General features: G+C 45.7%; 4 protein-coding genes across 5 annotated transcripts in view; 1 reads left to right on the plus strand and 3 right to left on the minus strand.

Annotated features, from left to right (window-relative positions):
* Positions 1-25,435, plus strand: part of NF1 (neurofibromin 1) — a gene marked incomplete at its 5' end in the record, with an annotated part of 70,040 nt that overhangs the window by 32,860 nt on the left and 11,745 nt on the right. For both annotated transcript variants that reach the window (XM_083875184.1, XM_083875185.1), the window contains 14 exons: positions 627-785; positions 1,537-1,634; positions 1,747-1,893; positions 2,366-2,512; positions 2,846-2,956; positions 19,267-19,699; positions 19,941-20,281; positions 20,994-21,196; positions 21,547-21,740; positions 22,099-22,239; positions 22,484-22,763; positions 23,843-24,057; positions 24,602-24,663; positions 24,795-24,909. In XM_083875184.1, coding sequence (XP_083731310.1) covers positions 627-785; positions 1,537-1,634; positions 1,747-1,893; positions 2,366-2,512; positions 2,846-2,956; positions 19,267-19,699; positions 19,941-20,281; positions 20,994-21,196; positions 21,547-21,740; positions 22,099-22,239; positions 22,484-22,763; positions 23,843-24,057; positions 24,602-24,663; positions 24,795-24,909 — 2,646 coding nt within the window. The remainder of the gene's footprint in view (positions 1-626; positions 786-1,536; positions 1,635-1,746; positions 1,894-2,365; positions 2,513-2,845; positions 2,957-19,266; positions 19,700-19,940; positions 20,282-20,993; positions 21,197-21,546; positions 21,741-22,098; positions 22,240-22,483; positions 22,764-23,842; positions 24,058-24,601; positions 24,664-24,794; positions 24,910-25,435) is intronic.
* On the minus strand, positions 7,664-9,791 carry OMG (oligodendrocyte myelin glycoprotein; the record flags this gene model as incomplete). The annotated part of the gene is made up of 2 exons (XM_083875058.1): positions 9,677-9,791; positions 7,664-8,947 (listed from the first exon to the last, which is right to left on the minus strand). The coding sequence occupies exon 2, from the start codon at positions 8,939-8,941 to the stop codon at positions 7,664-7,666; it is 1,278 nt and encodes a 425-aa protein (XP_083731184.1). The 5' UTR covers positions 8,942-8,947; positions 9,677-9,791.
* Positions 10,959-13,251, minus strand: EVI2B (ecotropic viral integration site 2B). Its single transcript, XM_083874970.1, has 2 exons — positions 13,157-13,251; positions 10,959-12,189 (listed from the first exon to the last, which is right to left on the minus strand). Exon 2 carries the CDS (start codon positions 12,156-12,158, stop codon positions 11,316-11,318), a length of 843 nt encoding a protein of 280 aa, XP_083731096.1. The 5' UTR covers positions 12,159-12,189; positions 13,157-13,251; the 3' UTR covers positions 10,959-11,315.
* EVI2A (ecotropic viral integration site 2A) lies at positions 14,516-18,205 on the minus strand. The gene is made up of 2 exons (XM_083875286.1): positions 18,109-18,205; positions 14,516-16,154 (listed from the first exon to the last, which is right to left on the minus strand). Exons 1-2 carry the CDS (start codon positions 18,177-18,179, stop codon positions 15,380-15,382), a joined length of 846 nt encoding a protein of 281 aa, XP_083731412.1. The 5' UTR covers positions 18,180-18,205; the 3' UTR covers positions 14,516-15,379.

The raw sequence follows: 25,435 nt of genomic DNA on the forward strand, positions 1-25,435 counted from the left end.
TCTTCAGAATTATTTTTTTCCTGGATGGTAAAGGACAGTATTTTATATCTGCTCAGTGGTTTTACCCAGTGTATGTGTAGGCAGAGGAGTGCACTGGCCACTCAGCTCTGCCTCCTTCTGTCCTGCTGTGGACAGATAATGGTTCGGAAGGGTATTTCTGCAAATAGCTCCTCCATAAAATTGAAAATGACTCCTGAAGCTGTACAGCACTTGCTGGAGAGGCTCGTGGCTCAGTGATGCAGTTGCAAACACACAGATCAGAGGCCCAGTAGGCAGAAGGTGTTCCCTGTGCTGGGGAGGGCAGTGCACACCCGAGTCTGGGGCTGTGACACCTGGGGGTCCCTGCAGGGCTGTGGGGTCAGCTCTGAGACAGGGCCAGGAGCTCTGGGAGCCGTGTCCCTGCCCAGGGAGCCGTGCAGCAGCTGCAGGAGAGCGGCTGTGTCTGAGCCCAGCTCCTTTCCCTCTTGTTCTGCTTCTCTGGGATGCAAGAGACTCTCCCTCCAACGCGCCGAGCGCGGTCGGTGCGGAGAGCACGCTTAGGCTTGGCTCAGCACGCGAGGCTTTAGGCAGGCCTGGCCAGCCCTGGCCTTGACACAGCCCGTTGTGTGTGTGATGTCCGTGCACAGGTGGTGAGCCAGCGCTTCCCCCAGAACAGCATCGGCGCCGTGGGCAGCGCCATGTTCCTGCGCTTCATCAACCCCGCCATCGTGTCCCCGTACGAGGCCGGCATCCTGGACAAGAAACCGCCGCCCCGCATCGAGCGCGGCCTCAAGCTCATGTCCAAGGTCAGCCCACTGATGGTGTATGTGTTTCGTGTTCTACCTGCTTCACTGCTGCTCTAGGACCTGTATAGAGTCAGAGTTTCAGACTACAGAGTTTCTTGTAGCAGCTGTCAGGTTTATTGGAAGTGTGGTGTCTGTGCTTGTGCATCGTGGTGTTGTTCGAGCTCTCAGCAGTGTAAGGATGGGGATGAACACTTTGCCAAAATGATGGATAAGAGTGGAATTCCAACCCTTCACTTGAACTTCTCGTCTGGGAGCTAACAAAGGGAGCAGTGTTCCTGTGAGCACAGTGAGAGTGGCAGCAGCCAGTGTTTATCAAGTTCATCTCACTGCTAAAGAAAGGATTTATCCTGTCTTTAATCTCATTTGGTCATATTTCTTGTAAAAATTTTTTTAAAAGGGTTTAATGATGGCCTACGATTTCTGTGCCTGTGTATATTATCCATTGTAAATGTTGAGAAATTATAGTTTTCTTTAGATAGGGGTGTGCTGCTGCTTTTACTTACCTGTCTTAAGTTCCAGGAGAAATACTTAATGACTTACTAGTAATTTGAAAGATGATTTATTTTCCTTGAAAGTTAATGTATTTTAAATTATTTGACTGACTGGCCTTTTGTTTTGAAACCTCAAGACGACAAGGGAAAATAAACTGTTTCTGCCAGTTTAATGTCACTGGCAGAAATATTCGTGTCAGTTACTGTGACAGTTCCTACATGAAACCTTTGTGTGTGTTTGCCATGTTTTGTCCCTTTAGATCCTTCAGAGCATTGCCAACCATGTGCTGTTCACAAAGGAGGAGCACATGCGGCCTTTCAATGACTTTGTGAAGAGCAATTTTGATGCAGCTCGAAGGTAAGGCCTGTGGCCAGCCCCTGGTGGGGCTGTGTGCAGGGAGAGCCCCCCGTGCCCCCCAGCCCTTTGCTCTCCTCCCCAGGCTGATGTTTGCTCTGGGTTTGGATTGCAGGTTTTTCCTGGACATCGCCTCCGACTGCCCGGCCAGCGACACCGTCAACCACAGCCTGTCCTTCATCAGCGACGGCAACGTGCTGGCCCTGCACCGCCTGCTCTGGAACAACCAGGAGAAAATCGGCCAGTACCTGTCCAGCAACAGGTGGGGCTGCAGTCCTGCCACCGGGGGAAAGCTCTCACACTCCTGGGATGGCTGGGGTTGGAAGGAACCTTAAAGCTCACCCCATCCCACCCCTGCTATGGGCAGGGACACCTTTCTCTGTCCCAGGGTGCTCCACGCCCCACCCAGCTTGACCTTGGGCACTGCCAGGGATCCACGGGCAGCCACAGCTTCTCTGGGCACCCTGTGCCCACCTCCCAGGGCCTCCCCACCCTCCCAGGGAAGGATTTCTTCCTAATATCCAATCTAAATCCCCCTTCCCTCAGCTAAAAGCTCTTAATATTTGGAAATGCTTCCTTCTGTTGCTTCTGTTATTACTGAGAAGAATATCAGTCATCATTGATGATTTCTCATACTTCAAAAAAGAAAACCCAGCTTGCTCCAGTTGAGGAAGGGTAGAGTGGGAATTGCTGAGTAAAGAAGGACTTTCTGACAAAGAACATGTTGTTTGTAGGGACCACAAGGCTGTTGGACGACGACCTTTTGACAAGATGGCAACTCTTCTTGCCTACCTGGGGCCTCCTGAGCACAAACCTGTGGCAGATACTCACTGGTCCAGCTTAAATCTCACTAGTTCCAAGTTTGAAGAGTTTATGACAAGGTAATGAGATTATTGTGGTGGAGATGTGGGTTTTTAGACTTTATCATGTAAGGAGGTGTCAGTAGTTCTTAAGACTCTGCTGTCAAGACTCTCCCTGCTTTAAAGAGGAGTTTAAAAAGCTGAGTCTTCATAAACCTTTTAGGTTTCTGAGTAGATTTTAATAAAAAAACTAAACTGACAACCAAAAATGGTGGTAACTTGTGATTTAAGGAAAGCTCAAGGTTGTGTGAACTGAATACTTTTGTTCAGAGATGGAAGTAAAGAGAGTTTGGGATTTTTAAAATTTGTTTGAAAGGCAGTTGTGAAAATTGATGTCAATATATTGCTTTTTAGGCATCAGGTACATGAAAAAGAGGAGTTCAAGGCACTGAAAACATTAAATATTTTCTACCAAGCTGGGACATCCAAAGTTGGCAATCCTGTTTTCTACTACATCGCTCGGCGGTAAGACACCTTTCCCCTTCCCACTGTGAAATGAACCTGTCAGTCAGAGGTATCACCTGGGTGTAAGAGACACCAGCTTGGGAACAAACAAGGCTCTGAAAACAGCTTATTGGTTAAAATTTGCTGACAGTATTTTTGAGTTGTTTCCTAAACCCAAACTGTCATTTCACAATAATTACACTCATGACAGAAGCCATTCCTAGAGGTGGTAAGGAAAGGGAGATCCCTGTGCTCACCCCCAGATGTGGTCAGAGGCAGCTCTGAGGGTTGGATGAGCTGCTGGAGCTGCTGTGGTCTGGTCATTGCTGGTGTATTTTGTGCCTCTGGGAGCAGAGCCCTGCCTGGGGCTGGGCTGGGGTTTGTGCTCCCTGCTGCCTCTGGTGCCTGTGCTGGCTCTGGCAGTGGGGAGCCACTTTCGGTGTTGTCATGAGAGGATGTCATCAGTGGTGGTTCTTTGGATGGAGTGAAAGAGCACAAGATGAGTAGCATCACTTATTTTCTGTCCTGATTTTCTGTCTTGAAAAGCCACACAACAGTCTGTGAAACATGCATGTGTGCTGACAGAAGGCTCAAGGTTAGCCTGGATGCTTTTTTCCACCCTTTAAAATTTATTTTTTTAGCAAGGTCCCCAATGTTTAAGCTTCTTGCATGAACAGAGTTAGAAGCAAAGGCAGTCTTTTGAATTCTCTTTAAAGAACTCTGTTTTCTTGCCACATTTTTCTTCTCCATTTTGTTCCATTAGACACAGTCTTATTTCATGTCAAGTCAAACAAAATGCCTGCATTGTTATCCTGCCTTGTTCAGACAAGAAATTAGGCATACAAATGCAGAGAGTAGTGATAACCCATCTTAAAAAGTGACTGTGCCTGGCAGTGATCCGAGGCATCCTTATGTATTCTGTGCAGACCTGACATGCAGTGTTTCCTTGTTTGCAGAGCAAGAAATGGTTATTTCACCTGCAGAGAAAGAATTTCTGGAAGTAAATCAAGATAAAAGTTTGCACCACGTGTTTGTTAGGCCTAACTCACCTCCCTTTTCTTTGAAAGCAGAAAAATTAATTTATCCAAAAGTGCCTCACTGGGCAAAACTCATGGTCCAGTGAGCCAAGCATTCCTGCCTTCAGAGAGGGTGGGAAGGAGCAGATTTCTGACCATTTTATCCAGCTGTGGGATATTAATGAAATATTATTGTATTTCAACATGAACCTTGCTGCTAGGTGAGTTATTACCTTTGTCTTCAGCAGCTGCACAATTCAGTAATCCTGGCAGGGCTCTTTTCAAACCAGCAGGAAGTGCTTCACTCTGGGATGATGCTCAGGCATCACCTCTTCTCACAGGGATGTGGCTAAGTGGAGCTTATTTGGGTGTTTGTCTTCTGGTTCTGAGCCAGATGTTCTGTTTTCAAGGTGTGAAATAGGGAAAAATTGTTTAGATTGCAGCTGCCAGGCTGTTAAAGGGCTTGTAGCAGGCTGGGGTTTTTTGGGGTTGGTTTTCTTTCCCTTTTTTTTTTCTTTTTTTTTTTTTTTTTTTTTTTTTTTCTTAGTTGAAGATCTTGTTGCTAAGGCATTGTTGAGTCATTTTACTGATATATCTGGATCAGTTTATGTCCTTCTGGTGCTGTGAAATTTAATTCCTTCTGTCATCTATCTTCACATTTTGTTTCCTGGGCAACAACCCAGCTTCTGGAGCCAGTGCTCTTCTGTTTTTAATCCCTACCCAGTTACAAGAATGATCCATAAATCAATAAATATTGATCCTGAACTCCTGCCATTAGGTTTTAAAGCTGATCCCAAACTAATTAATAGGAATAAAACCTCTGAGTTATTGCTGCAGACCGCAGCAATCCCCACAGCAATTTTACCCTTTCTAGAGCAAACACAGAGCTATTAGAGATGTGCCAGAGCTTTTCTGAGTATTTTGAATATTGCCCTAAAATGCTAAATAGTTGTTTCAGATACCAATTGGACCGAGAATAGATGATTTGGTGTTTCTGGAGGTCTGAGTGCACAGCGTGTTTACAAACCCAGGCGCTGGGCTTAGCTCACAGTGGCTGCGCAGTTGCCCAGCAACAAGTGCTCGACTCCCACACTTCTGCCTCCTCCCTGCTGCCTTATCGACTCATTCGTATTCCAGAAAAATACCAGGAAGCCTCAATTCCAGTCTGCTTCACTGAAAGCAGTCTGAGCAAGGAGCCCTGGTGCTGCAGCAGCTCGGGCAGGGTTTGGAGGGAGCAGAGCCCTGGGGCGCCGCGGTGCCGGCTCACCCCGTACCCAGCTGTGGGTCTGGGATCCAGCTTCCCCATCCTGCCCTGCTTTTGGAAACCCCCTGAGCCCCACATCCAGCCTTTTATTAGTGTGCTGAGGAGTTTGAAGGCTGGATAGCAAGTCCTTTAGGATGGGGGCTTGCAATGTGCCCCAGACAAGCTCTGGAAAACAGCCTTTTCCTGTTGCTGGTCACCAGATTGTCTCATTATGGTTGAAACATTCTCAGAGCCTTTAAAGTTGATTCCATGTAGGATTTTTTGATGCAACAGAATTTGGCAACCTGGTACTGATTCTGCAGCAAAGACACATGCAGTATTCCCTGTAATTTCCTCAAATCAAGCAGTTTAGCCACAGCACCTCATTTTGTGATGAGTCCTGCCTTGCAAGCCCAGCTGCTCCCACTGTGTGGGATGAGGTCACACAAGGGAGGCTGTTCTGGGAATTGCTGAGTTCTGAGCATGGGAAATAGGTTGGTGCTGTGCTACAGTCGGTCAGCACTTAGCAAACACAGGGACTGTCCAAAGAGAGCAGCAGCAGGGATTTAGTGTTTCTAAGTTCTAAAGGTAGGAAGGGGAAGGATAGTTCTAAAGGTAGGAAGGGGAAGGATAGTCCCAATATTGTGATCATCTCATCATCTTATTGCTAAACAATATTAGAGTTGCATCAGTATCTAAATAATGCAGTTTAATATAACCACAATTTCCCCCCATAAGACATGACAATGGAGCCAAATGTCTGCTTTAAACAGGTTTGTATAATACAATGCTATCTATTTATTTGTATTAGTCTACTTATTAGAAAAGAAGCGCAGTCACTAGTTCAGTTCAATACAAACATAACTTTATTTTTACTTAAATGCCAATGAAATAACTGTACAAATCCATTGTGTAACATTTACTGTTAGAAATTAAAACACGTTTCCGGTTATAGAAATACTGTTCACAATTGGAAAGTTGTCATTTCTCTGATACCAGTGGTTGTAAATGATCTACAGCCCCCATTGACACCTTAGGAGGAACAGGTAGAGGACTCCAGTCTCGGTTGTGAGGTTTTCTGGGTTTTGCAGCACCTTCATGCTACAATAACTGGAAATTAAATGGCCTGGAATGAATGGAAAACATTGTATAAGATCTGTAATATTAAGCGGATAATACTTTTTCAATTAACTTGTTCTTCAGTTTTCATTTCATGCTGTTTGCAAAACTTCATCTGTAGTATATCAAGTACCTTTACCAAGTAATTTAAATAATTTTCCTAGAGTGGACAGAACCATGCTTGCAGCTATTTCTACTGGCTGATGGTGCAGATGTCGAGGAGAAGAGCATCCATGCTGGCCCTTAGAAAGCAGGGATTGAGCATGTTCAGTGCCATGGACTGGATTCATTCTCTTTGGAGTCACAAGAGTCAGGATTGTTTCAATGACAGCTCACCAGCTACCTGCTAATTGATTTGTTACATGACTTGGGTTAGAAATCAGCCGATATTTCATTTTACTGGTAGTTTGCTCTGTTCTGGCTGATTTGTGGTATTCTTTTAAGCAGAACATATTAACATTTCAGGATGTCACTTGACATAAAGTCAAGGAGTTCCAGGTCATTAATTTGGGTAGATAACTCCTTGGTGTTTGACAGTGTCATGGCATTGAACATCTGGCATTTTTCTCTACTTTTATCTTTTTTTTTCTTCTTTTTTTTCTTTTTATTAATATGGAAAGAGCACTAACTTGCCTGCGGTCTCTAAGTCAAGCCAGAGCAGAAGGATACTGGCCCCTACCACTGTCCCATGCTGAAATTGGACCACGTTGCCATCTCAGTTTACACCCTCTTAGCAGACATCATGGCATTGTCATATTTAATTCCTAAATTCAAAACTGTTGTTCTTCATATTTAAAATACTCTTAATACATATGAAGCAAACATAGATACACATGCTAGCAATTTTGCTCAGGAATAACTTCTGATTAGTGAAACAATTCAGTTTAGTTCCTTTATTTTTTTTCCCTTTCTTTTGCATGTCAACTTACAAAGAATCTGTGCTGCTATATTACAGGAATTATCACTGGCAGGTCAAGCAAGACATTGCAGATATGATACAGGCCTTCTGGTTTTTTTTTTTTCCAGTTGTTCAATGACAAAAATCATACATAAAATCAGTACTTAAAATTCTGATATGTTTATTCTGTGCAAGTAAAATGAAAAAATTTAAATACAAAATAAGCACATTTTTAAAAACAAAATAATAGATTAGTTTTACTCAATTAAGACATATGAAAATAAGTAGCAGCTTAGTATCAAGACATTAGTGTGCGCGTCTTTAAGAACCGTTACTTTCTTTAGATCAGAGTCAGGACTCGGAATTTCTTCCGTTCATTATTTCAGCTGGACGTGTTAAATCCAGCTGTTGTCACAGGGATCACCTCAGTAATTTCCCTGGGGTGCAAGCCCTCAGTGCAGGGCCATGGCCACGGCCAGGGCGGGCAGCAGCAGCAGCCAGAGCAGCCCCAGGCGCCAGCGGCCGGCACAGGACGGCACACGCGTGTCCGGGGAGCTCGGCGTGGCCTCCTCCTTCCTCAAGGTAATGGTTGTGCTTTGAGGCACCTTGGAGAAGCTTGTTGGCATTCCACTGGTGATGCTTAAAGTCATGGGAGTGGTGGAGGAGGCGGTGGCGGGGGCCAGGCTGGCATTGCCCTGGGCGGAGGGCTGGAGCAGGATTGTGCGCGTGGCCGCGGCCTCCTGGGGGCTCTCGGGGGACCCCTCTGTGCTGGGGAACGGCCCCGGGTGCCTTTGGGTCACCAAGGGAGGCACTGCCTTGGCTTTCAGCTGTTTGTGCGTTTTGGTCACTTTGGTGGGCTCGGGCTCCCTGTCCCCTGCCCTGGTGCCTTTGATCATGGGGCTGGAGTCCAGGCTGGTGGGCTGGGCTGGGGCTGGCGTGGTGCTCACCCATGGCCAGGGCTGCTCGGCACAGGGGGCCCCCAGGACACGGGCAGCCGTGCCCTGCACCCACTGCAGCACGTAGGGGATGGTTTGGTTATCGCCGCAGGACCAGGGGTTGTTGTACAGAGTTATTACCTGCAGCTGGGAGAGCTGGTCGAAAGCTTTGTCAGGAATGTATGAGAACTTGTTGTTGTGCAGGTAGAGGCTTGTGAGGTGTTGCAGTCTCACCAGTGTTCCTGGGAGTATCTGGGACAAGAAGTTGTTGGATAGATCCACCGTCTCTATGTTGTAGGGCATATTGGTTGGAACTGTCCAAAGTTTGTTGCTGCTGAGATTGAGAAACTTGAGACTGCTCAGTGTGTTGTTGATCAGGACAGCTCTTTCCACCATATTCCTGGAAACATCCAGCACTCTAAGATTCCACTGGTAAGCTGTATCAAGTTTCTGAAGAACTTTAATGTTGTTGTTTGTGGCATATAATTCCCATAAGGACTTGGGCAGGTGAGCAGGAACATTCTTGAGCCAATTATTTGAAATATCAAGGGTCCTCAGATTGGTGAACCTCGTTAGCTGATGATCGAGATCTACAAACTGGTTAAAGGACAGATTTAAATATGTAAGGTTGTCTTGAAGTCCCTGGGGCAGTACAGTTAAGTTTCTGCCTGAACAGTCCACATTCCTGTCGTTTCCTGAGCACTTACAGCTAGAAGGACAGATACCCAAACCAGTGGGTATGAAAACCAGAAGGACCAGCAGACAGGTAGATGCATTCAATATCTGGTATTCCATTGTTGCCTGGAAATAAATATACCAAAATGACACCCTTTAAATCCATGCAATACATTTTATCTCTGTATAAGGGTTGTCTTGGCAATGGCCACTTGCAGGAGAAATTAAGTAAAAATATCAATAACCCCTTTTGTGGCACAGTCCTTTTTAGAATTGTTCAAGAGAGACTTCACAAAGCATCCCTTCAGCCTGTCATGTTGTCTGGCAGAATGAGACTTGTTTTTTTCATCTCCCTTTCCCCCTCCAGCTCAAATGAGGGCTTTCTTCCGAAAACGCAAGTCTCTTCCAAACGTTATACAATGTCTGCTTCTTGTTTTTAGTGATTTCAAGCCTATATTATGTTTGGAATAATGTGTTCATTTATAGAGGATGAAAAAATGGCTGTCAACTGGATCTTCACAAATCTCTGCAGTAATGTAGCAGTCCCCCCCATTCCAGGCATGCTGTTTGCTTAAGTAAATTGGTTAAAATACATCACAGGAATTTAGCTTGAACCCCAAATTCCAGTGTTCATGCTAACATGCACTGTAGCGTTTTTCCCTGCTTACAGTGTTAATTACAATCTCAAAGCTGGAAACACATGTTTAGAACCCGAGTTACCGTTTGTAAGAAATCTCTGACACTGCAGCAAATTTCTGGTGCAAGCATCTGTCACCGGCTCCTAATTCCGTTCTCGTTTCCATCTCTGGTTTGGTAGTAGGGTTTTGTCAGTAAAATCAAAAAGCACAAACTTACCGTGGTGTCCTGCAGTATCAGCACATCGTTTCTGTGATGGATTGGAGCTTAGAGGTCGCCTTGTTCTGGAGAGCAGCTCCAGAGGCTGCCGGGGGCTGTGCTTGTCTCAGCTGCATCGTACGGCTGCGCCCGGCTCCGCAACCACCTGATCCTCTGGGCACTGCAGAGCCAGCCCCGAGCCCTGCCAGGACCTGCCCTGCCAGGACCTGCCCTGCCAGGACCTGCCGGGGCTGGCCTGGGGCAGGGACAGGGACAGGGAGTGTCCCCCTGCTCCTCAGCCCTGCTGTGCTCTGCTCCCTCCCGAGCCCGGCACACACACGGCTCCCCCTGCACGCCCGCAGGCTCTGGCAGCTCAGGCTGCCACTCTCCACTTCATGTTTCTGTTTGAAAAGTCAGGTTAGCTTGGCTTCTTTTTGCCTGCTGTTCACCTCTCCTCCTGTAACAGAGGTTAATGTGGATTTGTGGATTTCCAGCTTAAGCTTTTTTTTTTAAGCTATGCTGCCAGAATATATTTTCATAATTTTAAAATACTCTGTTTTCTGCTCCTGGGATCAGGCTGTATCACTGTGTTGTTAGGTATAAAATAGCTTGGCTTGTAGGATTTTACAGATTTCTACAGGAAATCTTGATCTGATTTTCTCAAAGCGATATGAGAGTGAAAGTGTTTATAGAGCTGTTAATTTTAACGGGGTGTCATGCAAATGAGCCTTACAAAAATCTTTGTATACAAATTGTAATGCTGTTCTTCAGGTATACCCAATTATACAGCTTATGTGAACAGTAAAGAAAATATGTTTTCCTATGGCCATCGTATGCACAGCAGCCTGGAATTGCATTTGGATAATGTACTACTCTTTATTAGTGCTAGTTTGAAAATCCTGACGTTTATTGTGTGCAAATCTTTGTTCTGTGCTCCATCCACAAATCTATTCCCTCCACAAGCAAACTGCCAACTCTGCCATTTTGCAGAGCTCTCATGGAAAGCTGGCTTCAGCATCTAGCAGCTTCTTTCTCTAAATATAAATATTCAATACTGGTAAAAAAAAATTAATTTACTTCTGATAGCAGCCTGCTACTGCCCAGGTGTGCTGGTGCTCAGGGCCCAGCGAGGAGCATGTAAAGCACTTGGACACTGGGAGCTCAAAGGAATGGAGCATCCATGAACCATTAAATGAGTTTGTATTGGTAACTGAGTGCATTCTGTATCTAAGCAAATATTCAGGTGGGTTTTAAGTGACCAAACCATCTTTGACTTAGAAAGCTTTATTAAAATGTCCTGGAATTGATTGCATTCACTTGCACAGCCCAGTGGAGTGAAGCCGAGTCCCTCTGAAGCTGTGTCTGACATCTCCATGTGTATGTTACCTGTGCTGGCACACACAGCTGTGTACTCTGCCTTCTGCAACCTCTAGTTACAGGTGATCACTGGCCACAATTTGTATTGCAGTCAGAAATTTACTTCAGGCAGAAGCAGGTTGTTCTCTCTTGTGAAAGCCGAAGTTGAGAAACACCAGGGAAATACCAAGGAAGTGCTGGGGCCTCTCTGTACTTGCCTGCATCCACTTCTCCTTTTTAAATTATTTTGAAAATTACTTGATTTAAGAAAAACGTGGAGTATTTTGGAAATTATTTTGGCAGTCTACAAAGGGTGTTCTGGCTGGGGCAGTGTTTCATGGATCTGGATCAGTAGCTCGGGTGGTGGGGGCTGTGGTTCCTCTGCTTCCAGGTGAAGCGGCAAGTGGGTGCTGGGATCCGAGCTGGGCTCCTCACTGGGTTCCCTGAGCCACTCAGGGGGTGGTGGCAGGTCAGAGCCCTCGGGTGGGGTGTCTGGGGGAGGACAGGGGTCAGCTGCAGTGTTGGCTGGCTCTGGGGCTGGGGCTGGGGCAGGGGCTGGGGCTGTGCCAGCTCCAGAGCAGCCCCCGGCCGGCGGAGGCAGCTGCCCGTTCTCACTGCTGCTCGTGTGCTGGGCTGGGTGCTCTGAGACAATGGGGTCCTCCTCCAAGTCTGTGCCTTGTTTCAGTCTCCAAGGCAGCATAGATAAGACTGAAAAACGCTTGTTGCCCTGGTCAGAGTCCGTGAAGAGGTCTGGGCTGTCCCCATCCGTGAAGGGGGACCGGCCTGCCCAGTGGGACTCGGCCAGAACTGGCCTCATGTAGCATTTCCACAGGAGAATTATGATAATTGCCAGCACCATCCCAATCAAAATGATGCCCAGTATCAGTGCTGCTACCCAGCTGCCATCCCCAGCTTCCTCTTCCCGTGGGAAGGCCTGGGGTTCTGTAGTAGCCAGGGATCTGTCAGACTGGTATAAACTGGGCTCAGTTGTTTGCAGTTGGTGGAGAGAGAGGTTTTCTGCTCCTGGACTCATGGCAGTGGTGCACGTGGGGAGTTCACTCATGGCAGGGTGCTGAGGTGCTGCTGCAGAAAGGGAGCTCCAGATTTCCCCACAGAAGAGAACCAGCACGACCTGGTTCCTGGCCATTTCCCTCCAGCCTCTTTACAAGGGTCCTCTCCTATTGCAGAGAAGTAAAACATGGTAACTTGCAAACTGTATTTCTGCACTTTGCTGCCACCAGAGAGTTCTGTGTTAACACCATCATAGTGAAAATAATGTTCTCCCCAATATTTCACTTTTCAAGCCTGTTCCCATCTGCATGATCAGCAGATTTGGCACTGCCTTTAAAAATAACAGCAGATTTTCACCATTATCGATCACATTAATAAAGTGGCTTGTTTAAAGGTAATGGCTTGTTATCATCTTTTTTTTTCCTTATCAGAAAAAGACATTGGCAGAGCAGGGTTTCAAAAAGCATTTATCAATCATGTAACTGGTTATGGACCTGGAACAAACTCTGCAGCATTGACAGACAGGGTTGTCAGAAGTGAAGAAATGGCTCATTGTGATACAAGCTGAGGCAGAAGTAAAAGGCTCTTTAAAATTCTCTTAAACTTTTATTTCCTGTTCTCATAGTTGTTCAGCATAGCAAAATATTTAAAAGTTTTCCAAGTACTGATGCTATAATGACACAGCATTCTAATGGTAAAGTGTTTTATAAATAAATTCCTGCATGCAGATTGTGCAAATGTTGAGTTGTTGGCATGAAACAGGCTTTTTTTCCTGTACTGATTAGAGTTCAGCTCTCTAAATGTCTCCGTATAAAATAAATGATAAAAAATTCGTCCCTCTTTTCCTTCTGAAGTCACTTTGATGCAATTTGAGTGAATTCATTAGTTACTGTAGTGCTGGTCCTGTGAAGCTATTTCTGGGAAATTAATATGCATGAGTCTTTATGGGTTTACAAATACGCAAAATTAAATTTTAAATGCAGCAGCGTAAACACACATGAGCAGTAAGTTAATGACTGGAGAACATTGTGCTCTAACTCTGTCAGGTTTGTAACGGGTTAAAATGATTCAATTCAGTTTTTATCCTTCTCCCCTCTAATCAAAATACCCTCGATAGTTGAAGCTGGTCCTTACCTGTGCATTGATCTCCTCGGGAGCAAGCGCCGTCAGCCCGTGTTGTTTGAAGGCTCAGGAGGGCTGTGTGTGCTCAGTCACACAGGGTAAAATGGCTTTTTGTGCAGAAGTTTATGTAGAAGGGAGGAGGAAGTTGCCAACCCCAGCAGGAAGCGCTTATGCCGGGCTCTCGGGGGCTCTTATCTCCAGGATCGTGGGTTCTGCAGGCAAACTGCTGCTCTGCTGGGCTCCTGGCAAAATGTGTTTGTGGCTCTTGCCACAGCAGGCACCTCTGCGTGTCTTTATGTGGAAATTCTCAAGTACCCGTTTGCCTCTCTTGGTAGAAAATAGTTACAGTTTCTTCTGTGTGAATCAAAAACTGAAAGTTTGGGCTGGATTTGAGTCGCTGGTGTAATACAGTGGTGGGTTTGCTGTGCTCTCAGGATTATTAGTGGGAAACCACCCCTGGGTTCCTTGGTGAGTCATGGAAAGCTGTGATCATGGGATGCTGGCTGCTTACACATCCTCTGTTGTGTGGCTGCATCGAGAGGCAGAGGGCAAAATCTGATTTCACCCCGTCCCTACTCTCTTGGATGTTTTTCTGTGTGGACAGTGTTGGGATGTGCTCTGAGCAGCTGCCTGGCCCTGCCTGTCCCTGTCCATACCCTGGAGTGTAACTCAAGCTGCTCTCTTGGGGCTCTATGAGCATTTTTGCCTGGGAAGGCTGCGTGGCGGAAAGAAACCCACACCAAATATGTCCTCATGGCATTTTGCAATTGTGTTCTGCCAGTAGCCACTGACAGATTCCTGTGCAGCCCTTCCTGTTGTGCCTCTCTGACTGCACTGCTCCTCTCCTGCAGCAAACACACATCCTGATCCCACACTCACACTGACTCAGTCTTTGTCTGATTTCTTTGTCTCCTCCCCATTCTCTTCAACCCCCATAACTGATTCCCAGTTCTCAGCTAAGCATGCAAACTCCTTCCAACTTTATTTTCCTCACTGCACAACCCACCTCTGAGCCTGGCAGTTGCATTTTTTTAGCTCTGTCTCTGGTGCTGTGGTCCTGCCTGTGCTGCTGCTGTCTCTGTCCTCCCAGCTGAGTTAATGGGTGATCTGGTGCAACTGGAGTGGGGGATTCAGACATCCTGGACCTCTCAAACTCCCACAACCATCTTATGTGTCACAGCTGTTGGTTACAGCTGCACAGGATGTTTGGAGCAGTCTCAGCACTTGTAACCGCAGTGCAACAGAGTTTGTTCAGCCCAAGGAGCAGCCTGTGGAAAGCTGCTCACGTTTCCTTAAAAGAGCAAAGCTCTGCTGCAGGGAGAGCAGCCACAGGCACCTCCCTGGAATTACAGGAAGGTCAGGTCTCTGAGAGTAAAGAAACTAGAAGTTATTGTGGTTTGGAGGAACTCCTGGCATGTTCTGTCTGGTGTCAGGAGAAAGTGGAGTGAGTTTCCATGATGCAGGAAATCACAGCGAGTCCTCAGGGACCTTTACTGGGCTCAGCCAATGTTACAGGAATAAAACATTCCAAAATGCCTCTTCATTTTTTTTTTTTTTCTAAATTTTGACTTAGAGAAATAGTATCATGTAAGTCATTTAAAAACTGATATTGCAAGTTTATTTAGGATAAGAAATACTACAAATGCTCTTATTCTAGCAAATACTACAAACTTCATCTATTCATAGCCAATGTCAAAACACAATAAATACGGTTCAAATCAGTCTGCTTCAGAAGTGATTAAGCTGGTTTAAGAAGTTCTTGATGGAAAATCCAAAAGGGCATTTTGAGAGGGACTAGATCCTGGATTAGTGGTTGAATCAGAGTTGTGACTAATGTATGGTTTTCTTTAAAAAGCAATTTCGTTATGCCTGTGCAGCATCTTAGTGTTCAGAGTGTTGATGAGACTGACAGTCTGTTCCTTGTTCCTCTGTGGTTTCTGAGCATGGCCAGATTCTCTCCTTTTGGTTTATCCTGTTCAGCTCCTGTCACCCTGATTTCTGGTCAAAGGAATAAAACCAGTCTTGACACTACTTACAGAAAGCAATTTAACACGGTCTTGCTGCCTTCTGGATCCACACATGGCTGCAGCATTCCCACTGGCATAAATGGAAAAACTCTAAAATCTGGATTTAGCTTTCCTGGGAGGGAATTCTTCTTGTCACTTGAAATCCGAGTTTTTGCCTTACATTAATGGTGTAACAAAGGCAAAATATAAATTTTTACCTGAGTGTGAATTAAATCTCAACTACAAAATTGGTTAAAATGGATTTCTGTGACTGGGACGGTTCTTTGCTTTCTTGTTCCTTATCTCCTGCTTTGGTGAGTTTCTCAGCAGTTTCATCCTCAGATTTCCTTGGGTTCACAGCATCCCTCCCTGACACCAGCTCCTGCATTATCAGCTCAGTCCCACTTGTCTCCTTGGGCATCCTGTGCCACGTTCCTGCTGCCGTGGGCCACAGGCTGTTGGTGGCCAGGAGGTCACCATTGCTCCTGGGCCTGCGTTTGCCCTGCTGGGCTCTTTTCAGATAGGAGATTTTGTTGGCTACCACCACAGTGGACAGGAACAGGGAGGTGCAGATGAGCACCAGAACTGCTATGACAACAAAACAAATCAGTATGAGAGACTTGTTGTCTTCACAGGTTTCTTTGGTCGTTGAGCTCTTGGGTTTGCTGCTTTTCCCCCCTCCTCCCATGGTGGAAACTGCACTTGGGGCAGGGGAAGTCGAATTTTGGGCCATTGTGGAGGAGAAGGATGGCAGAGTACTTTGCAGTTCAAAAGTAGTCGTTTGGCTGCTGAAATTGAGGCTCAGAGGAGAATTTGTGCTGCCTTCTGTCCTGTTCTGGCTCCCACTGAGGTTATGGCTGATGGGACTCCAGATTTCTTCTCTGTGGCGAGGGTAACCTGTGTGGTTTGCACTCGTTTGCAGCCACAGGGAGAAGATGATCATGACAGGGAAGGTCAGCTGTGGGTTGCTGTATTTCTTTGTCTTCATCTTCCTGTTGAGTCCCCTGCAAAAATACAAATTATGGTGCTGGTTTAGCAGATGCTGGTTCTTAGAGGTTTGGATTGGACTTCTCAGGGAATAGCAGGCTTCTTGATGAAAAATACATGGCCTCGTTTTGGGGGGATGTGAGAGGACGAGTTCAAGTGGCCAGATTGTGAAAGAATAGATTGGCTCAAACTGCTGACAGTTTGAGGTTTATAGGAAACATACAAAGATCAAAAAAGAACATGGAGCAAAGAGAAAAGTGTTTCCTACTGAGGGCTTGGTGATGTCAGGGCAGACTCTGGGAGTTCCTTCTCTCTGAAGCTGCCCAGCCAGTCATCACTTCTGCTTTTACACAGAGAGCCTGTGGAGGTTACAGATCACTGCCTGCCTCTCACCTCCTGAATTCCCCTGGGGTGGGCAGGGGAACCCTGCAGGGAACAGATGGGCGAGGGAAAAACTTGAACCCAAAATGTTCCTGTAAGTGACAGCAATAAGTTAATGTGAATTGTGTGTAGTTCCTAGCACAGCTGTCTGGAGTACTTTAAAATGCCCTGGAAAATCGTTGTTCTCTTATTTTTCTGCTTTTTTGTACAGAAAAGCTCTTTATCACAAATGTACTTCTGGTATTTTTCTCCCGAATGTTCTACAGATTGTGACATTTTCTTTAAAACTCCACTGATAATTATGCAAATGAGAGCAACCATTCATTTCATGTGTTCTGTTTCACATTTGTGTGCCATTCAAATCTGTACCTGTTGAATTTTTCTGGAGGGTAGGAATGTGAGAACAGGGTTGGTCTGATACAAAGATAATAACCTCAAATTAACAGTGACAGATCAGCCAAGCAGTGACCCAGGCAGTGCTGCTGCTTGGGCCAGGCTGCCCCTGACCTCCCCAGGGCCAGGCTGTGTCCCACCAGAGTCTTTCTTCTGTCTCTGATAATGATCACAGTGTTTCCTGTGAGTGTTACACCCTCTGCTTGGTGCAAATTGAAATGCTACAGAGAGTGACCAAAAGTAACACTGTTCATTTTATGTTGGTTCTTAAACAAATGTGTGTGTTGCCTGTAAAGGTAACAAAGTGTGTTTGTGTGTGTGTGTGTAAATATGAAAAATGAGAGAAGTGATGTTCCTGGTATGTGACCAGGTGAAGGGAAGGCAGGGATACACCTGTAAAGGGATCTCTCCTTACACAACAAAAAAGCAACAAAACATCTGTGTCTTTAATTTTGCAGCTCACCCATAGCATAAAATTATTCTCCATCCTGAGCTTAATCCTGTTTGTTCAGTTTGAGCCAGAAACCATCTTAGTCATAAACTACAGCTCAGGTAGGATTTTTGTTTGTAAATGGTAGAAGGCACCTGGATGTTTCCTTGTAGCATACTTGGAAAAGGAAAGGAAAGGCAAACCCAGCAAAGCTTGGGGGTTTTTTGACATTTGAGCTGTTTTGAGCAGAGAAGGCAGAGCCAGCCCAGCTCCACTGCAGAGCTCCTGTCCCTGCCCAGGGTGCAGCTCCCAGCTCTGCCCTGGGCACACTGAGCCCAGTGTTCATTGTGGGCTCCAGACCAGATGTGCTTTTCTTAAAATCAGTGGGCTCGTGGTGTGAGGGGCTGCTCTTGAAACCACGAGGGTTTGTGATCTTTAAAGAGATGGTTTTCTTTTTAGTTCAGCCCTTTGTGTCTGGGTATTGACAGGGTCTCAGTACCCAGCAGGATCTGCAGTGCGGGGACAACAGAGCCAAGTAGTGGCTGTCACTGTTAATTCCTTACTCTGACTGTGAATAACCTTTAACATGATGAAAAATACAGTTTATCAGCTTCCCTAATTCAGTTGGAGATACCATTTCTACAGTTTGTTACTATTTTTAATTACTCAAACTTCTGTGAAAATACTTTTGCCTGTCATTTTCTACAAAATGTAAGAAACTTTGAAGTACAACTTAAAAACAAGAGGAAAAAAAAATGTGTACTTACCTTGCCAAGATGTAGTCAATCATGGATGTTTCAGATATTAAGTCCTTTGACAATAAAGTTTCTTGGTGCATATATTTGCTCCTAGGATGATGCAAACAAGCATAGAGCATACAAGTGTACATACACTTGTATACATAGATGCATACAAGTGTAGAGCAGAGAGATTTGGCAGTGCTGTGTTTTTTAGGCAAAGCCGTAGCTGCAATGACATGTGGCTCTAAGTGGGGAACTAAAACCACAGAGATGACACACTTCCTTTGGGTAACAGCTCTACCATGACACTTTGGGGGGAAAGAACACCAACTTGCCCAACTTAGCTCTCAGAACCACAGGAGGAAATGGGGGAGAAAACCTCTTGTGCAGATAAATGTTCTTTGCTGTGTCTCCTGGGCTGTCCTGCACTCAGGTGCTATTGGAGAAGTGTCCCAAAGCCCCTAAAGCCACACCTGTGCTTAGAGCATTTATCAGCTCTTCTGTAGCCTGTTGTTTGCCTTGGAAGAGTTGAGCTAATGAGAGCTCAGAACAGTGACAATATTTAAAAATACCTTAATTTTTCATAAACTAATGATGAATATATTTTAAATTAATTCTTCCTGCTAGAATTCAGTCTGCTGTGTGAACCTTGGACCTGTGGTTTAGGCAAATGCATTGCCCAGTCTCAAAATTTAGAGGATTTTTAAATGAGAAAAAATACTCTCAATTATGTGAATATTTTTGAAAAGAGCTGTTTCTGTAGGCAAATCCTCTGTATTCAGAGGACTGACCATTCTTAGAAACACCCTCAAGCATTGGAGTGCTGCAGGATGGAGTAACTGGAGTACCTCTGGACCCTCTGAAAAACTTGGGGTGTGGATGTTTGATTATTCTTAAGAATCCTGAGATAAATATATTTTTCCACATATAAATATAGATACAATTTGAATCTCTAAGGCTGTTACAAAGTTAGAAGCACTTAGAGGTTTTGGAGCACTTCAGGGTGAAGCTGAATTCAATCCAGGCTCCCTCATGCTGGACACTACACTTGGCTGGAGTGCCTGGGGTCAGTGTGGTGTCCCTGCTGTGACAAGGGCCAGTCTGGCTGCTGGGCAGGACTGGGCACTCAGGGCTTTGTGCTGTGGGCCTCAAACATGACCCAGCCACATCTGTCCTCTCTTCCAGGTTCAAGACTGGTCAGATCAACGGGGATTTGCTGATCTACCACGTGCTGCTGACCCTGAAGCCATACTATGCAAAGCCATATGAAATCGTGGTGGACCTCACACACGCTGGCCCCAGTAATCGCTTTAAAACAGACTTTCTTTCTAAATGGTTTGTAGTTTTTCCAGGCTTTGCTTATGAAAATGTCGCAGCAGTTTTTATTTATAACTGTAACTCTTGGGTCAGAGAATACACCAAATACCATGAAAGGCTCTTGACAGGTTTGAAAGGGAGCAAAAGGCTTGTTTTCATAGACTCTCCAGGGAAGCTGGCAGAGCACATCGAACACGACCAGCAGAAACTCCCAGCAGCTACCTTGGCTTTGGAGGAGGACTTGAAAGTGTTTCACAATGCTCTCAAACTGGCTCATAAAGACACCAAAGTTTCTATTAAAGTAAGTGCTTTTAATGCTGTTCCTAGTGGTCTGTTATATTTGTATAAGGATTGGAACATGATTTTACTGTCTCTTAATTCTCCTCCCTTGTCTCGAGGAGAAATCACAACTTTATAGCGTGCCCCATTAGGAAGTACAGAATTTCATAGATTTATCTTTCCTGACAGTAGAAGTGTGAGGCTTTTCTCTCCTTGTGTGGTTGCCAGGAGGTGCTGAAGCAGTTTTGTGTTCTGGTCCCAAGGTCGGCTCCACGGCGGTGCAGGTGACGTCGGCCGAGCGCACACGGGTGCTGGGCCAGACCGTGTTCCTCAACGACATCTACTACGCCTCTGAGATCGAGGAGATCTGCCTGGTGGACGAGAACCAGTTCACCCTGACCATTGCCAACCAGGGCACCCCGCTCACCTTCATGCACCAGGAGTGCGAGGCCATCGTCAGGTCCATCATCCACATCCGCACGCGCTGGGAGCTGTCCCAGCCCGACTCCATCCCCCAGCACACCAAGATCCGGCCCAAGGACGTGCCCGGGACGCTGCTCAACATCGCCCTGCTCAACCTGGGCAGCTCCGACCCCAGCCTGCGGTACTGAGCCCTGCCCTGTGCCCTCTGCCCTCTGCGGGGCCTTCCCTCTCCTGCTTCGCTCACAGAAATCCTCTCTGGAGCAAAATTATTCCTCTTTCACCACTGCTCCAAATAATCTGATTTTTAATAAATAAAGATTGAGTTTCTGTGAGTGAAGAAGGGCACACACTGTCACAGGAGGTGAAGGCATGAAGGAAGCTTAATTTCTCTTTACAAGGAGAAGTAGTTCTGCTTTGCACTCTGTGTTTATTGGGTACATATGATTTCTGTGGTGTTGAGCTTCTTGTTTAAGAACATGGGAGCTGTACCCCTTAGAGCAGCTTGTGATTTGTGTTGGAACAGGCTCCCCCAGGCTGGGGGCTGACCAGGGCACCCCTGGCCTCTGGGCAGGCTCTCCCAGCAGCTCAGGTACACTGGAGGGATTTAGAATTTCCCAGAACTCCAAGCTGTTCTGACAAGTGCAGTACAAAGCCCTTCAAACATACTCTGTAACCTTATCAGGAATTCTTCAGAGCAAGTGGAGGAATAATTTGTTCCGTTTTTCCAAGGAAATTTTTTATTGTAACCAGTCCAAGAGAAAAAGTTGAGGATTTAGATGTATTTCCACTACAGCAGCATTGAATTCATTTTTGCAATGTCAGTACTGTATAACATGTATATGTTCAAAAGTACAAGAAAGCTCTTACAAATCACTTTTTTTGTTTTGTTACAGGTCTGCTGCCTATAATCTTCTATGTGCCTTAACCTGTACCTTTAATTTAAAGATCGAGGGCCAGTTACTGGAAACTTCAGGTCTGTGTATTCCTGCCAACAACACACTATTTATTGTATCTATCAGTAAGACTCTTGCAGCAAACGAGCCACACCTCACCTTGGAGTTCTTGGAGGAGTGCATTTCAGGATTTAGTAAATCCAGTAAGTAACTCCAGTGCTTGTAGGTGCCAACCATGAATAATGTGAAAAGATTCTAATCTCCAAAAAGATTTTAGATCTGGCTTAGTCAGCTGAGCTCCCTCATTGGCTCTGTTGAAAAGATTCTAAACTCTAAAAAGATTTTAGATCAATTTAGTCATCTGAGCTCCCTCATTGTCTCTGTTGCTGTCTCCTTTTGCTGTGCCTTTTGGAATCTGCTGTTTGCCCAGTGTTCTTCGCTCGGCTCGGACAGTAATTACTGCAGGCACTAAAACTGACAGGAAAAGGGCTGAGGAGGAGTTCTTTGTGAGGAGGCAGTGCTGGCTGTGTGTGATGAGTGGCTGTCATTGCAGGCATCGAGCTGAAGCACCTGTGCCTGGAGTACATGACCCCCTGGCTGTCCAACCTGGTGCGTTTCTGCAAGCACAACGATGACGCCAAGCGCCAGCGCGTCACCGCCATCCTGGACAAGCTCATCACCATGACCATCAACGAGAAACAGATGTACCCCTCCATCCAGGCCAAGATCTGGGGCAGTCTGGGACAGGTACGAGTTTGGAAATGCACACACTTTTTTCTTGCACTTCAAATTAGGTTTGTTCTTATTGGGGTCGGCATTTTGTGAAGAGTTATACCTTAAAGTGGAAAATAAAATAAAAATAGTGCTAAATTACTGTTTCTAGTTCTGAATCACTGAAAGTAAAACCTAATGGGATTCAGCTTTATGCTTCTAAAATTTACATGGGGCTTTTTGGCAATAGGGTAAGGAATCACTAAAATGGATACTTGAGCTTGTGATAATTGTGCATCTTCAGCTAAATAAATGAATGATGTTTAAAGGGTGGTTCAGTGTGGAAAAGTAAAGTTAATCTCACTGGTAAGAAAGGATTGTTCTTCTGTGTCAGATAACAGATCTCCTGGATGTAGTGCTGGACAGTTTCATCAAAACCAGTGCCACGGGGGGCTTGGGCTCCATCAAAGCTGAGGTGATGGCAGACACAGCTGTAGCCCTGGCTTCTGGCAATGTCAAACTGGTGTCAAGCAAGGTGAGTTCCCTTTTTTCCTTCATTTCCTTTTATAGAATAATTTCAACTTACTTATTAATGTGACACTGAGATGCTTTCTGGTGACTCAGAACAGTGCAAAACCCATGACAAAATAGGTTCCAGGCAATAGAGTAATTTCAGTGTTAAGTGGTTGATAGTTTTTGGTGAAATTTTGATGGTTTTTACTGAAATTTTGAGCTGTGCTCCCTGATTGAATAGAACAAAATGGTTGTTCTCATTTCAGGTGATTGGGAGGATGTGTAAAATCATTGACAAGACCTGCCTGTCCCCCACGCCCACGCTGGAGCAGCACCTGATGTGGGATGACATTGCCATTCTGGCTCGGTACATGCTCATGCTCTCCTTCAACAACTCCCTGGACGTGGCGGCACATCTGCCCTACCTCTTCCACGTGGTGACTCTGCTGGTGGCCACGGGGCCCCTCTCCCTCAGAGCTTCCACTCACGGGCTCGTCATCAACATCATTCACTCCCTTTGCACTTGTTCACAGCTTCACTTCAGTGGTGAGCTTTTTTGGATTTTCAATGAAGCTGATTGCTCCTTAAATTTGTTTAACAAATATTTGAGTTGCCTTTCTCCGCAAACTATTCTGAGAGTTTGAAAATAGTGGGTTGTAGTTGAGCGTGAATGCAAATCAGAATGAGGATATGATCAACAAGAAATGAGTATGGAATTAACAAATATCTTACTTACAGCAGGTGCATAATGTAAATTGTTTGTATAATGGGTTTTAGAAAAAGGGAAGAAAGTACCACTGATTTTCTGGTAAGGCAGAGGAGAAAATACAACTGTGCTAAAACTGGCTCATGTGCATCTTGTGAAGGGTTGCATAATGTGGTAACAAAAATACCAATTACATAAGGGAATTGTGAAGTTACAGTGTTAAAACAGGTATTTTACCTACTGTTGTATTTTAGCAGTCCTAATAGAATTGGTATTAGCAACTTGGCACTTCTTAGTCCAGAAGCACAATGTAAAACCAGGCTGAATTTTGTGCAGAAGAGAAGAAATTTTTGTGGCCTTGTCTTTTTTTAAGTGTCTGAAATCACATTTTATGTCTGCACATACCAGCAGGGATAGTGGGTGCTCACACACATGCAGTGTCTGTGTGTCTGAGCCTCCTGCTCACACAGTGAGTTTGAACTGCACTGAAATCAACTGAAAGGTCAGAACTGTAAAGAAATTCAGTGCCAGAGCAGGGCCATCATCTTCTGCTGCTTTAAGTGTCTTTCTTCATGTGAGTGCCAGAGCCAAAAGCAGAGTCTGCTACAGTTTGAACTTCCACTTCTGTCGGTGTTTCAGAGCAGGAGCACTCTGGGTTTCCATTTCACTGTGAGGAGAACACACAGAGCCACATCTTTTAGAGTTCCTCTGTAGCAGTCTGTAGAATCCATTCCCTGTGCCTGGTTTCAACAGCCAGGGCAGGGCAGCAGAGCTGCTGGCCTGACTGAGCAGCAGCACAGGGAGCAGTGCTGGAACGGGCACAGGGACCACTTGGCTCTTGGCATCCCTGGGGTGGGGAAAATGTGGAAAATCTGAATTTCCCTGGTGTAAATCTAATATGTGCACCCTTATTCAACAGAGGAGACCAAGCAAGTTTTGAGGCTGAGCCTGACTGAGTTCTCTCTGCCCAAGTTTTATCTGCTGTTTGGGATCAGCAAGGTGAAGTCGGCGGCGGTGATCGCGTTCCGCTCCAGCTACCGCGACCGGTCCTTCTCGCCCGGCTCCTACGAGCGCGAGACCTTCGCCCTCACCTCGCTGGAGACCGTCACCGAGGCCCTGCTGGAGATCATGGAGGTCTGTGGGGATGGGGGGACCCTGGGGGACAGGGGGGGATCCCTGGGGGACAGGGACTGACCCCTGGGGGACAGGGGGGGATCCCTGGGGACAGGGCCCTGCTTGGAGTTCATGGAGGCGTGTGGGACAGGGGAGTGACCCCCTGGGAGACAAGGAGTGACCCCTGGGGGACAGAGGAGTGACCCCTGAGAGACAGGGCCCTGCTGGAGGTCATGGAGGTGTGTGGGGACAGGGAAGTGACCCCTGGGGGACAGAGGAGTGACCCTGGGGGACAGGGGAGTGACCCCTGAGGGCCAGGGCCCTGCTGGAGATCATGGAGGTGTGTGGGGACAGGGAGTGACCCCTGAGGGACGGGGAGTGACCCCTGAGGGACAGGGAGTGACCCTGAAGGACAGGGAGTGACCCCTGAGGGACAGGTAGCAAGTGCAGGGGATGTGCCTCCTCCCAGCTGATTATTTCTGGGAGCCAACCTTCTGCACATTACCAATTGTACAAATGCATTTTCTCCATGTTCCATCTGTTCAAACAGTCTAATTCTCTTTAGGCTTGTATGAGGGATATTCCAACGTGCAAGTGGCTGGACCAGTGGACTGAACTAGCTCAAAAGTAAGTCATAGACTTCACACCCTGAGCCCTCCCTGCCTCTGCACTACTCCCAGAGTTTCCATCTTTTTGTTATATATATATTTTTTGTTGTATATATGTTGTTGAATGCAGTGTGCTCTGTCCCTTCACAGGTTTGCATTCCAGTACAACCCTTCCCTGCAGCCAAGAGCACTGGTTGTCTTTGGCTGTATAAGTAAACGAGTGTCTCATGGACAAATCAAACAAATAATCCGAATTCTCAGCAAGGTATGTGGGTCTGTCTCTTCTCCTTTGTGACTCATAAAGTAATTATTTATAGCTTTGTCTTCCCATCAAATATAGAACTTGGGATAATTTTAGGATAAATGTTTTTTCAAGCATATTCTTGTATAGAACTGATTGGAAATAAACTTTCTATAGGCCAAGCTTCTGAATTCAAATTGATTTGATAGCTTCTGAATTTAAACTGAATGAGTTCCATCACTACTGTGACTTCTAGAGTGTCAATTGGTCTCAGTATTGAGTTTAAACCTCCTGACACAGGTGGATCCAGCAGTCAGTATTTGAATAAATAAGAAATTCTCTGTTAAGGCATTTACCAGCCTACACGTGATTCATATCTTCCTTTTTCTTAAAGGAAATTAATCACCTCATGTGTTGTAAATAAATATAGTAAAGAGCTGATTTGTATCAGAAAACTTTGAAGCAGGTGCCTGGTTTGACAGTGATGTTCCATCATTCTAAAGCAGGTTGTGTTCCACAGCCAGTGAACAATGTACTAAATATGTATCCT

This window comes from Zosterops lateralis (genome assembly GCF_965231275.1).
Source record: "Zosterops lateralis genome assembly, chromosome: 19".
In the NCBI taxonomy this organism is placed as follows: Eukaryota; Metazoa; Chordata; class Aves; order Passeriformes; family Zosteropidae; genus Zosterops; species Zosterops lateralis.